General features: G+C 46.4%; 1 protein-coding gene across 2 annotated transcripts in view; it reads left to right on the top strand.

Moving 5' to 3' along the window:
• The window catches only part of N4BP2 (NEDD4 binding protein 2), a 1,406,797-nt gene that overhangs the window by 1,108,569 nt on the left and 284,865 nt on the right, over positions 1-13,363 (top strand). For both annotated transcript variants that reach the window (XM_078678311.1, XM_078678313.1), the window contains exon 13: positions 12,383-12,518. In XM_078678311.1, coding sequence (XP_078534437.1) covers positions 12,383-12,518 — 136 coding nt within the window. The remainder of the gene's footprint in view (positions 1-12,382; positions 12,519-13,363) is intronic.

The following is a 13,363-nucleotide window of genomic DNA, read 5'->3' as shown; positions in this document are numbered from 1 at the left end:
ATCCCTTGCAAACATAAAAATTTGACCAAAAAAACACATTTTCCTCACATTTCTGTGGTGGAAAGTTCTGGAATCTGCGTGGATCAACAAATTTCCACCCACCCAGCGTGCCCCCAGGTCTCCCGAAAAAAACGGTACCTCACTTGCGTGGGTAGGCATAGTGGCTGCGACATGAAACAGCGCAAAACGCAGCATGGTCGCACCTCAATTTCCCAGTGAAATTTAGCACGATTCGGACAAAAAGACTACCTTTTGTTTTTGCGCCGTAGCTCTGCCAGCACCTAGGGAAACCTAGCAAACCTATACATTTTTGAAAACTAGACACCCAGGGGAATTCAGGATGGGGTGACTCGCCTGCCTACCCCCAGGTTTTGTTACCCAGAATCCCTTGCAAACATAAAAATTTGACCAAAAAAACACATTTTCCTCACATTTCTGTGGTGGAAAGTTCTGGAATCTGCGTGGATCAACAAATTTCCACCCACCCAGCGTGCCCCCAGGTCTCCCGAAAAAAACGGTACCTCACTTGCGTGGGTAGGCATAGTGGCTGCGACATGAAACAGCGCAAAACGCAGCATGGTCGCACCTCAATTTCCCAGTGAAATTTAGCACGATTCGGACAAAAAGACTACCTTTTGTTTTTGCGCCGTAGCTCTGCCAGCACCTAGGGAAACCTAGCAAACCTATACATTTTTGAAAACTAGACACCCAGGGGAATTCAGGATGGGGTGACTCGCCTGCCTACCCCCAGGTTTTGTTACCCAGAATCCCTTGCAAACATAAAAATTTGACCAAAAAAACAAATTTTCCTCACATTTCTGTGGTGGAAAGTTCTGGAATCTGCGTGGATCAACAAATTTCCACCCACCCAGCGTGCCCCCAGGTCTCCCGAAAAAAACGGTACCTCACTTGCGTGGGTAGGCATAGTGGCTGCGACATGAAACAGCGCAAAACGCAGCATGGTCGCACCTCAATTTCCCAGTGAAATTTAGCACGATTCGGACAAAAAGACTACCTTTTGTTTTTGCGCCGTAGCTCTGCCAGCACCTAGGGAAACCTAGCAAACCTATACATTTTTGAAAACTAGACACCCAGGGGAATTCAGGATGGGGTGACTCGCCTGCCTACCCCCAGGTTTTGTTACCCAGAATCCCTTGCAAACATAAAAATTTGACCAAAAAAACAAATTTTCCTCACATTTCTGTGGTGGAAAGTTCTGGAATCTGCGTGGATCAACAAATTTCCACCCACCCAGCGTGCCCCCAGGTCTCCCGAAAAAAACGGTACCTCACTTGCGTGGGTAGGCATAGTGGCTGCGACATGAAACAGCGCAAAACGCAGCATGGTCGCACCTCAATTTCCCAGTGAAATTTAGCACGATTCGGACAAAAAGACTACCTTTTGTTTTTGCGCCGTAGCTCTGCCAGCACCTAGGGAAACCTAGCAAACCTATACATTTTTGAAAACTAGACACCCAGGGGAATTCAGGATGGGGTGACTCGCCTGCCTACCCCCAGGTTTTGTTACCCAGAATCCCTTGCAAACATAAAAATTTGACCCAAAAAACACATTTTCCTCACATTTCTGTGGTGGAAAGTTCTGGAATCTGCGTGGATCAACAAATTTCCACCCACCCAGCGTGCCCCCAGGTCTCCCGAAAAAAACGGTACCTCACTTGCGTGGGTAAACATAGTGGCTGCAACAGGAAACGGTTCAAATTGTACGGTGGTGAATTTACATTACCTTATTGCAAAACTACCTTGATTTTGGGGGGGGGGCATCTGAGTTTGTGGCCCGGGGCTCGGTGGTATTCTTTGCAAAGTAGCAAACCCAAACAGTTCTGAAAACTAGACACCCGGGGGACTCCAGGGAGGTATGGCATGCATGGGTCCCCCAATGTTTTCCTACCCAGAACTCTCTGCAAACCTTAAAATTAGGTAAAAATTGCACTTTTCCAAACTTTTTGGCGTGGGATCGCCGGGTCGGCAAAAAAGTCATACCACCCTGCGTTCCCCTTGTTCTCCCGAGTAAAAGGATACCTCACTTGTGTGGGTGCCCCAAAGCAGAATACGCCAAAAATGAATTTTGAAAAAAGTAGTTTTTACTCATATTTACGTTTTACAAATTAAGCACCCCAGCCTAAGTCACATGCCTTTGGCCCACCCACACAAGTGAGGTATCATTTTACTCGGGAGAACAAGGGAAACACTGGGTGGTAGGACATTTGTTCCGGCAGCGAGATCCCACCCAAAAAAGTATGGAAAAGTGGGTTTTTTGACCAAAATTTCAGGTTTGCAGGGGTTTCTGGGTAGGAAAACATTGGGGGACCCACGCATGCCATACCACCCTGGACTCCCCTGGGTGTCTAGTTCTCAGAACTGTTTGGGTTTGGTAGTTTCCAAAGATGCCTGCCAAGCCCCGGGCCAAAAGCTCAGGTGACCCCCTCAAAAAATAAGATTATTTGGCTAAAGGTAAAGTTTTTGTCTCCACAGTATGAATTGGGCCTTTTCCTAAAGCAGCCGCTATGCCTACCCACGCAAGTGAGGTACCATTTTTATCGGGAGACCTTGGGGAACGCTGGGTGGGAGGTAATTTGTGTGTGCCCAGTGATGCCACGCTTTCCCACACTAAAACGTGTGAAAAAACTGATTTTTTACCATGCAAAAAATGAGGTTTGCAAGGGATTCTGGGTAAAGGAACGTTGGAGGATCCACGCAAGCCATACCTCCTTGGAAGCCCCCGGTTGTCTACTTTTCAGAAATGTGTGGGATTGGTAGGTTTCCCTAGATGGCTGTCTCGCACGGGGCCAAAAACCCAGGTAACCCCTCTTGCAAAAGCTGGTGGACTTGGGGGTTACCTGGGTTTCTGGCCCCGTGCGAGACAGCCATCTATGGAAACCTACGAAACCCACACATTTCTGAAAAGTAGACACCCGGGCGCTTCCAAGGAGGTATGGCTTGCGTGGATCCGCCAACGTTCCTTTACCCAGAATCCCTTGCAAACCTCAATTTTAGCAGAAAAAAATCAATTTTTTCACACGTTGTAGTCTGGGAAAGCGTGGCATCACTGGGCTCACACAAATTACCTCCCACCCAGCATTCCCCCAGGTCTCCCGATAAAAACGGTACCTCACTTGCGTGGGTAGCCATAGTGGCTGCAACAGGAAAAGGTCCAAATCTAACAGTGGTGAATATAAAATACCCTGAAGCAATATAACTTTGATTTTTTGGGGGGGAGGCACCTGAGTTTTTGGCCCGGGATGGGTGGTATTCTTTGGAAAGTAGCAAACCCAAACAGTTCTGAAAACTAGACACCCGGGAGAGTCCAGGGAGGTATGGCATGTGTGGGTCCACCAATGTTTTCCTACCCAGAACTCCTTGCAAACCTTAAAAATAGGTAAAAATAGCACTTTTCCAAACATTTTGGCGTGGGATCGCCGTGCCGGCAAAAAAGTCCTACCACCCTGCGCTCCCCTTGTTCTCCCAAGTAAAAGGATACCACACCTTAACAGAGTTACTCAAAAGTCAAACATTCAAGCACGGCTATCTATTCCTCAAAGACACACACATACAGGTTGGATTTGGCACGAGGGCGAGTGATGGTTCAGTACACAAAATTTTATTAACAAGATATTTCAAAAAAATGAAATGCTCTGTCAATAAATAAATGCATAAAAACTGAACCAGTGACTCGCAACTCGTGAGCTGTAAAGCCACGACAAGGCACCAACCGTTTTACAGGCCATTCACGCACCTTTCATACCTGATACAAACCAGACCATTGACACCATCCGAATGGAAAAGCAACACATAACAACAATCACAATAAGGGGCAAGGTACACCCTACTGCAGAAATTAGAAAAAAAACAATTATTACTGCACACCCATCTAATCCGCAAGCACACACACATACTGGTTGGATTTGGCACGAGGGTGAGTGATGATTCAGTACATACAATTGGATACGCAAGTAATTTCATCAAAAATGAAATACACTGCGTATAATTGAAAGTATGATAAACTGAACCACTGACTCGCAGCTCGTGAGCTGTAAAGCCACGTCAAGGCACCAACCTCTTTACAGGCCATTCATACACCTTTCGTACGCGTGACACATACAAAACATTCACACCGCCAGCCGCGGACCCATCACATTTCAACACTCACACCAGCAAACAGCGCCATTCAAGGGCCCATCACTTTCACACGCCCACATTTCTGACACTGCAACTACACAAAATGATGGACTGTGTGGAGTGTCACTCAACTAGCAGTGTGTGTAGTGACCAACAGAAAGTAACTACTCACACACCGCCTGCCGAGCGCCAGTCCACCCACACCACCATCCAAGCACCAGACCATGCACACTGCCAGCCAAACACCACTCAGCGCACACCGACAGCCAACTACCACTCCACACACACCACCAGCCAAGCATCACTCCACGCACACCACCAGCCAAGCGCCACTCCACAAACACAACACCATCCAAGCACCACTCCACACACGCCGCCAGCCAAGCACCACTCCACACACACCGCCAGCCAAGCACCACTCCACTCACACCGCCAGCCAAGCACCTAACCATACACTCCGCCAGCCAAGCAAAAATCCACTAACCCCCCCAGCACAACTCCAATCCATGCACTATTCCAGCCAAGCACCAGACCACGCACACCACCAGCCAAGCGCCTGTCCACGCACACCAACAATCCAAGCACAATCCTGCACACACCACCATCAAAATTAGAATTTTTTAAAGAAATACCACAAATCAAATGTAGAAACCTACAAATCTGCTAACACAAATTCAAAACCTAAATGCTTTGCACTAATGCAAACCTAAAAGCAAACAAAAAAATATTACAGAAAACAAACCAGACAGTACACTTACAAGCTCAATGAAACTCCCAAAACTTCTTTTGTGTGTGGTACGATTTAAAACAAGCTGGCACACACAATCCAGGATTTGAAGGACAGTCAGGACAGTGCATACGAGACTCCCTCCGCACTTCTCTTCGCCAACAGACTCTACATCTTTTAGTGGGTTTGTCTTTTGCAGTTGTGGGAGGAATGTATTCTGGAAAGTGGCGATCTTTCAGTCTAGCCACTTCCTCCACCACTCCAAATCTTGGCACACTTGCCTGTTCCACTAGTACAAGGCTGCCTATTATAGTCTCCTGAAACTTAACAAAAGGCATCTTTGACTCAGGACAAGATTTCTGGAAAACAACAAAAGCATTAAAGGATGCCAAGTGGAAAAGATGGATAGCCAACTTCTTGTACCAAACGTAAGCCTTTCGAAGAGCAGCATAAGGTTCCAACCTCTGATCTACTCTGTCAACACCACCCATGTGCCTATTATAGTCTAAAATGCACACAGGTTTACGCACTTCAGCAGTCTCACCCCGAACTGGCAGAGCTTCAGTGCTTTCGTCATGGATAGTAGTCAGCATGTAAACATCTCTCCTGTCTGAAAACTTCACAGCTAGAAGCTTCCCACATCGCAATGCAGTAGACTGTCCCCGCACAAGCCTTTTGCAAACAAGTTCTATTGGAAAACCTTTCCGGTTACTGCGCATCGTGCCACATGCAACAGTGCCCACTTTGGCCAACTCCTTGAACAAACGCACACTAGTGTAGAAGTTATCTACATATAAATGGTGGCCTTTGTTAAATAATCGTCTACCTAGTTCCCACACAATTTTCTCAGTCACTCCAAAAGTGGACGGACAAGCAGAAGTGTTAATGCTGGAATCCTTACCGGTGTACACCCTGAAATTATAAACATATCCAGTCTCACTGTCACACAGCATATACAGTTTGATGCCATAGCGTGCCCTCTTACTAGGAATGTATTGCCTAAAAACCAAGCGGCCCTTGAACAACACCAAAGACTCGTCCACAGCTATTTCTCTTCCAGGTGCAAACATCTCAGGAAAACGATCAACAAAGTGATCAAGGACAGGCCGAATCTTAAAAAGACGGTCACAATCAGGGTGATCGCGTGGCAACGCTAAATCATTATCAACAAAATGCATCATGCGAAGAAGAAGCATATATCGATCACGAGTCATAAGTGCTGGAAATATAGATGTTGCCATCAAGGGACTAGTGGACCAATAAGAAGACATTGATGGCTTCCTTAGCAAGCCCATCAAAAAAGTTAATCCCAAAAACTTCTTCATCTCTTCAACATATGTGGGAGACCAATGGGTAGCTCTGGAATGGGGCTTAAGGCTGGCACTGTGGTCCCTCAAATACTGCTCTGCATACAAATTAGTTTGCTCCACAATCTCCTGCAAAAACTCATCGTCAAAAAACAATTGAAAATATTGAATTGGCAAAAAATTGTCAGTATCCACTCTACACCCTGGAACACCAGTGAAGTCTGGCAATTCCGGCTGCACCATGCCAGGGGCAACCCAGACGTCATCACTAACATGAGGAGAAGAAGCCACCCTAGCCTGCAGGCCAGATGCCTCTTGCTGCACTACATCAACGGGAACTCTAGCATCCCCAGATGCCTCTTGCCTCACTACACCAACAGGAATACTAGCATCCCCAGATACATTTTGCATCTCTTCACCAACAGACGAACTCACATCCCCAGCTGCCTCTTGCATCTCAACATCAACAGAAGAACTCGCATCCCCAGATGCCACTTGCTGCTCAACAACAACAGAAAGACTAGCAGCACCAGATGCCTCATGCTGCTCAACAACAGGAAGACTAGCAGCACCAGATAACCTTTGGCGCACCACAGCAATGTGAAACCTTTTGGGCGCAGCCTTTACCACACTTGCCTGTTCCTGACGAGAAAAAAAGGGAAACCTTGAGGACCTAGGCTGCCGCTCACATGGCTCTTCCCTCTCTACCGGCACATCAATGTCCCTCTCTACCACAGGCACTTCATCAGCACTAGAAGAAGAATCATCATCCGATGATACCATGCGAAGAGAAAACTCACTGCCTGAATCTTCTGCACCTAACTCAAGCTCCGAATCGGAGTCAGTGTCTGGACCATGGTCAGAGGAAGACTCAAAAAGCAAACTAACAACCTGCTTAGCAGTAATCCTGCGAGCAGCCATTATCCTTACAAATCAAGAAGACTACACACACAAGTGAACAACAACCTACACTGTGCAAAGGAAGAAGTAAACAAGGTAGAGTCTTCACACAAAAATCAATACACTCAAAAACAATTCAAATCTAACCAAATATAAGAAGACTCACCAGCACCTACTCTGCTGAAACACAGCAAAAAGAAAGGAAATCCCACTGGAAAGAAAAAAAAACAAGTATAGATTAGACAAAGTACACATCAAGCAGCAATACAAAAAAAAAGTTAACAATCAAGAAACACAAAGCCACACAAACAGCAATAACTTCACTTTTCATAACAACACATTTATCTAGGAAAAATAGTACAAAAAACATTTACTTACCAAGCACATGCAACTACACAAGCTGCAAAACCAGCATTAACCGAACCACAACCTACACCAATACAAACAGCAAAAGCCTGGATCAAAAACAAAGAAGAAAAAAAATAATTTAATACTACATTTCACAAACAACATAACAAATGAATAAACAATACACAAATGTACCCCCAAAATCACATCCACACAGATGGGCCATCAAAAAGGGCAAAACGGACAAAAGTACGGGTTGATTTGCCCACCGGGGGGGGGGGGCCAGAACATCTAAATTTAAAATCCGACCCACCTGAAAGCGACCCTTGCACAATGGGTCACTTCCTACAATCTAAAATAAAATCCCTGGTGCTAGTGAGGGCATTTCCACCGCACAATCGCAATGCTGTGCGCGACCGTGAGCCAGAAATGCCCTGCAAAGAGACATCAGAAGAGAGGAAAATCACTTACCTCTCCCCTGAAGCCTCTTTGCAAACCCCCCCAAATATCTCAAAACCAACCTAACACCTCCAGGCGCAGGAAGCAAATGGCTTCCCGACCGCCTGGGAATCCCTGAAGATGTTGGCGCGTGCTGTGCGCGCTGACATCATCAGGGATTCTCATGGGGAGGGGGACAACAGAATTACTGTGGTTAACTGCGATGCTGGACAGAGGCACTTGCATCCTTGATTTTCACAAGCGCAATCCTAAAACAGTTCCTATGACCAGGAGCTTCTTTCTCCCCATCTGCTGCTCTCAACAGTCTCTGACCATTTATACACATAAGAGGCATGTGAACTCACACAGAAGATCCCCTATTGGCAACGCCCACCAACTAGCGGAGTGCACCATCTTTCCTAAATTTACCCACTATGATGGACAGCTCACTCAAGGGACCTGTGCACACATTGGTGCGATGGCATAGTAACACACACGGACACTGGAGACAAAGCAAGCGCTCGAGTTGCAGCACAAATTCAGAAAAACATTCATCAGCCCAAAAACATTTGTGACCTTCCCACTATGATTCACAGCTCACACAAGGGACCCCTGCGCACATCTGTGCAATTGCATAGTAACGCACACATGGACACTGGAGACAAAGATGGGGCTCGAGTTGCAGCACAAACTCAGGAAAGCAATCATCAGCCCAAAAACATTTGTGAACTTCCCACTATGATGAACAAATGGTCTCTGCTTCCAGATACCTAAGAGCGTTGCTAGTTTATTCAGATAACAACCAACACACACTGGGGTCGATTGTGAAAATATGGTATTGTGTACAAAAAAGGGGAGAAATGCTCCTCTTTTAGGTGTCCCCTCACTCACCAGGGTTGCCCCACGGTGACATGCTTCATCATTGGGGCCATCCCAGTCCTCTACGGGCTGGGGCGTGCTGCGACTTGCGAAAGTTACGTAGGAGCACTTTATTAGACTGTGTGGTGCATGTGTATTTGAGGAGTGGACTATGTGATGTGTGAAATACCTGCCCAGTAGGTTTACAATAAACTTTATTCTTGCCTCTAGGTGGTAATAAACGGGGTGGAAAGATAGGCTGCCCTAAACGTAATGTGTCCAGATGTACCTATCAACTCCTATCGTCGACATGTTTCGTGCATACCCCAAACACTATGATGGACAGCTCACACAAGGGACCCCTGCGCACATCTGTGCAATTGCATAGTAACGCACACATGGACACTGGAGACAAAGATGGCGCTCGAGTTGCGGCACAAACTCAGGAAAACAATCATCAACACAAAAAAATTTGTGAGCTTCCCACTATGATGGACAGCCCACTCAAGGGACCCCTGCGCACATTTGTGCAGTTGCATAGTAACGCACCCATGGTCAATGGAGACAAAGATGGCGCTAGAGTTGCAGCACAAATTCAGGTAACAATCAACAGCCCAAAAACATTTGTGAGCTTCCCACTATGATGGACAGCTCACTCAAGGGACCCCTTCGCACATGGCATAGTAACACACACATGGTCACTGGAGACAAAGCATGTGTTTGAAAAGCAGCACACAAAAAAAAAACATTCATCAGGCCAAAAACACTAGTGAGCTTTGCCTAGGCAGCACAGGTGTGTTTTTTAGCCACTTCAGAAACACACATCAGTATAAGTAATGAAGGACAGAGGCACTTGCATCCTTCATTACAATGAGCACTATTATTTTACTTTATAAATGACCCCCATCGGCATTTTTGTAGAAAAAACGGCCTTTCAACAACATTGCAGCAAAGAGAAGACTTCATAGATAATGTTCCCCCAACAAGGGGAGCGACCCTTCCCCAAGGGGCCGCTCCCCGAACTACGAAATTGATCATCCATGAAAAAAAAAAAAAAATCCCTAACATTCCTGCTGCACGATCGCACGATCGTGCAGCAGGAAACCTCTAAATGCCACCGAGGGAAAGGAAAAGCCTTTCCTTTCCCTCCTTAGAACCAATACTGAAATCTCCCCCGCCCCAGCCGCAAAACTAACCTGTTTACCATCCGACGCGCAGGAAGCAAATGGCTTCCCTGCGCGTCGGTAAACAAATGGAGCCTCCGGTGACGTCAGCGCGCCTCGCGCGCTGACGTCATTGATGACGCGGGCGGGGAGGGCGGGGGGAGGCAGGGGAAGGTCTTCCCCTGCCATCCCCGCAGAAACTAAAAAAATCGGGCTGACTCGGGGGGAGCGCTGGCGCTTCCCCCGAGGGTGGGGCTCATGACGAGCTGGGCTCGTCATGAGCGTGCGAGGAGGCTACGCCATGACGAGCCCAGCTCGTCATCAGCCCCGAAGGGGTTAATTAAATGAAGCTGTCAGGAGAGCAGGCAACAGAGTCGGGGTCTGAAGACTGTCTCTAAGCACATTGGTTTTGGTTGTCATTTTATACATTACATGAAGCATCATAAAGCAACTTCTACATTCTTTTTTGAAGACAGAAATATGGGCTTAGTGATGGGTCCATAAATCTGGTCATTTGTTAGGAAGCACAGGTGGGTCCCGACCTTGCGTGGACACAATGTAGGACCAGTGGGTACGTGTCGAGATGTCCGTCATGGGGAGCGCGTGATCACAACGTGTAGTGTGCATGCTGTGTTGTGATTTTGTTTGCTCATAATAGGCTGTTACGTGGTAGTAGAACATTTCTAAAGGGTCTGAATGCCGCCAGCCCTCTTAACCGCTGCTGCCATAATTGGGCCGGTATCATCTGGAGTTACGAGGTGGAGTCCCTTTCAAGACTGGTGCCATTTGGATGCTTGCGGCCAAGGCGGCCCGCTTGGGAGTGGTTTTACTTAGTTTGTGGGGGCCGGGCTTAGTGGAATTTTCCGGACTTGGGAGTGGTTTTGCCCTTCCTATTAGGTCATTGCATGGGGGGGGGGGTGCGTGTGATAGCCTGCCCACCTCAGGCTCTGGGACTTTCCCCATGTGGCTGCTGGGGGCACCTCTTTGGGGTGGTGTATCATTTGCTGGGTGTGCCTAGTTCTGTCTGATGGTCACTTGCTTGGGCACCGTATTTGCCAGCGGGTAGAGGGGCTTTGGGTGCTGTAACACACCGCATAGTGCCAGGCAAACTTGCTGCGCCACTTCCTCACTCAGGGAGGTGCCAGAGTGGCGACAGAGGCTGAGCTGAGTAATCCTAGGGTACGTGTGGTCTGTTGGTCACCGCCATTGCCCCTATGTGCCTTGGGCCGGCTCCCCTCCTAACCTTGGGGGACTCAGTAGGCATGCACAAATCATGGTCCCGGATCTCTTGTGTACGTTACTGGCTAACAAAGTTTTTGTCTTTTTGGCAGTTTCCACTAAGAGTAGATGTGTGTGGCATGCCCACCGCCAAGCTAATTCACATAGCTCGAGGAGATTTACTGTACACTCCAGGACCACCTCCATTAAAGGGGTCCGACTGGCCGGGGCCATCCTGGCTGGCCATGTGGCATGGGAATGCATTGCTGGTTGGTGCTCTAAGGGGAGAACTCCAGAGGAGAATCAGGCTATAGCCCTGTTCTCAGTAAACTGGACTGACATTTTCAGTTTGGTCATTAGGTCCATCCCAAGTTATTAGTCGGGGAAGAGGGAAAGTACAACTGTTCCCTCACCCTTTTCTCCTCTGTCTCCAGCTAGAGAGGGTCTGTGAAGGGGATCCCGGCCGCCATGCCTGAGACCCTTTTCTATGGATGCAGTTGATAGGGGAGCTACCCCCCCGTAGGCACAACCTTGTGCCGCCATGTCTAATATAAAGTGGAACGGTGTCCTGTTTATCAGCATCCTGATCACGGGATCCTCCTCGGGGGATCCTGATGCGGACAGTAGTGGGTGTGTGTCTTTGGGTGTCCTGTTGATCTCTGGCGTGACTATTTCTGCATCCTCTCCCTTGTGTCAGATCCTGGCGTCCTCTTACTCACTAAAGCTAGTCTTATTTTTGTTAAAGACCCGCTATGAATTCCTGGCCCTCGTGGAGCTTGTTCTTGCTGGCTAATGGCAGCAGATGAAGGGTCGAGCTGAAGGGAATTCTAGCACTTAACTGGGGTGGAGCTGAACTCTCGGGTCAGCCTGTCGGGCAACCTCTGAGCCCTATATCTAGTGAAAAAGATAACACAGAAACGTCTGTTATCTATACATATAATATTCCTACAAGTATAGTTTGGAGAACCCTGACGTTACTTAAATATACTTTAATGCATGTTTATCTTCAGATGAAAAGTTGTGTTTAATATTCCTGTTTTACAAACCATATACAAGTACAGGATAGTGGTATTAATCATAGGGAAGGCGCCCCTGGAAATATTAGCTATTTATTTTTATTTTTATATCTTACTTTAAAGGAGGATCAAGACAAAGAATTAAAAAGACTGAAGAATCGCATATATTTTGCGTCAAGATTTCATTTCCCCAATAATTTACTATACTACTGTTGTATTATACAATTGTGCTAGGGAACCTTATCTATGTCCTTTTTACAAACCATTTCAGCTTCTCTTTGGAACAGACGGAAACTTTTTTCAATTATATGCTTGAAGCAGACCCAGTACAAAACGTTGTGGCCCCGGAAATTGGTGACCAGAGAAAACTTGTGCAGTCCGTCAGAACAACCAATTCCAAAGAAAAGGTATTGTTACACCAGTAAAACGAAAACGTCACACTTAATGTATTTATTTTTTTGCTGAAAATGTTAAGAGTAAAATGTAGTATAGTAGGATTCAAACATGTATATTTTTTTGTATACATTCCTTGTAAGCAGATTGTCGTCAGAATGTTTTATTTCAGATTGTTGTCAACGTTTTTAAAGTTTTAAGTATGTGTAGAACAAGTGATGACGGGAAAGGCAGACTTTGGTGAGTCTCCCTCAACTTTAATGTTCCCTATGTTAAAGCATGATTTGCAGTACCGAGTGCATACAGGGTATCTGCCTGAAATATGATACATTGTGATCTGAAATCGTAAACCATCAAGAACGATGAGAGACAACCAACAATATTAAGTGTGGAAAATCAGAAAAGGAGTTGGTGCGAGGCTAGTAAGATCAAAGATGCAAATAATCATATGGAAATTACTAGAAAGTGTGATCACAGATACATAAGCTAAGCCTTGGAGTTGCACTGAATTGACTTTAAAGACTGAAGATGCGGATAGCCAGGCGAACCCATCGCAGCTGCATATTTCACTGTCTGTTTCTTGAAGGGGATTTGTGTCTTGCCCTAAAACTAATGTCACTCAACTGAAGCCTATGAATTGTTTCACTTAGTGTGTCCCCTCACTCATCTTAAAATGTGATTCAATTCATGTGTAGTCCTTTCTAGATATAACTTTAAGTGCATTAAGTGAATATTGAACAAAAGCCGAGCATTTGGAAGAAACTGATTAAAGGCAATGGGCCTGATTTAGAGTTTGGCGATGGGTTACTAACGTCCACCTTATTACAAGTGGCGAAGCATTCAATGCATTTGTAATAAT

This window comes from Lissotriton helveticus, chromosome 2_2 (assembly GCF_964261635.1).
Source record: "Lissotriton helveticus chromosome 2_2, aLisHel1.1, whole genome shotgun sequence".
In the NCBI taxonomy this organism is placed as follows: domain Eukaryota; kingdom Metazoa; phylum Chordata; class Amphibia; order Caudata; family Salamandridae; genus Lissotriton; species Lissotriton helveticus.
The sequence above is the reverse complement of the archived record's forward strand: the minus strand, read 5'-3'. Positions and strand labels throughout refer to the sequence as shown.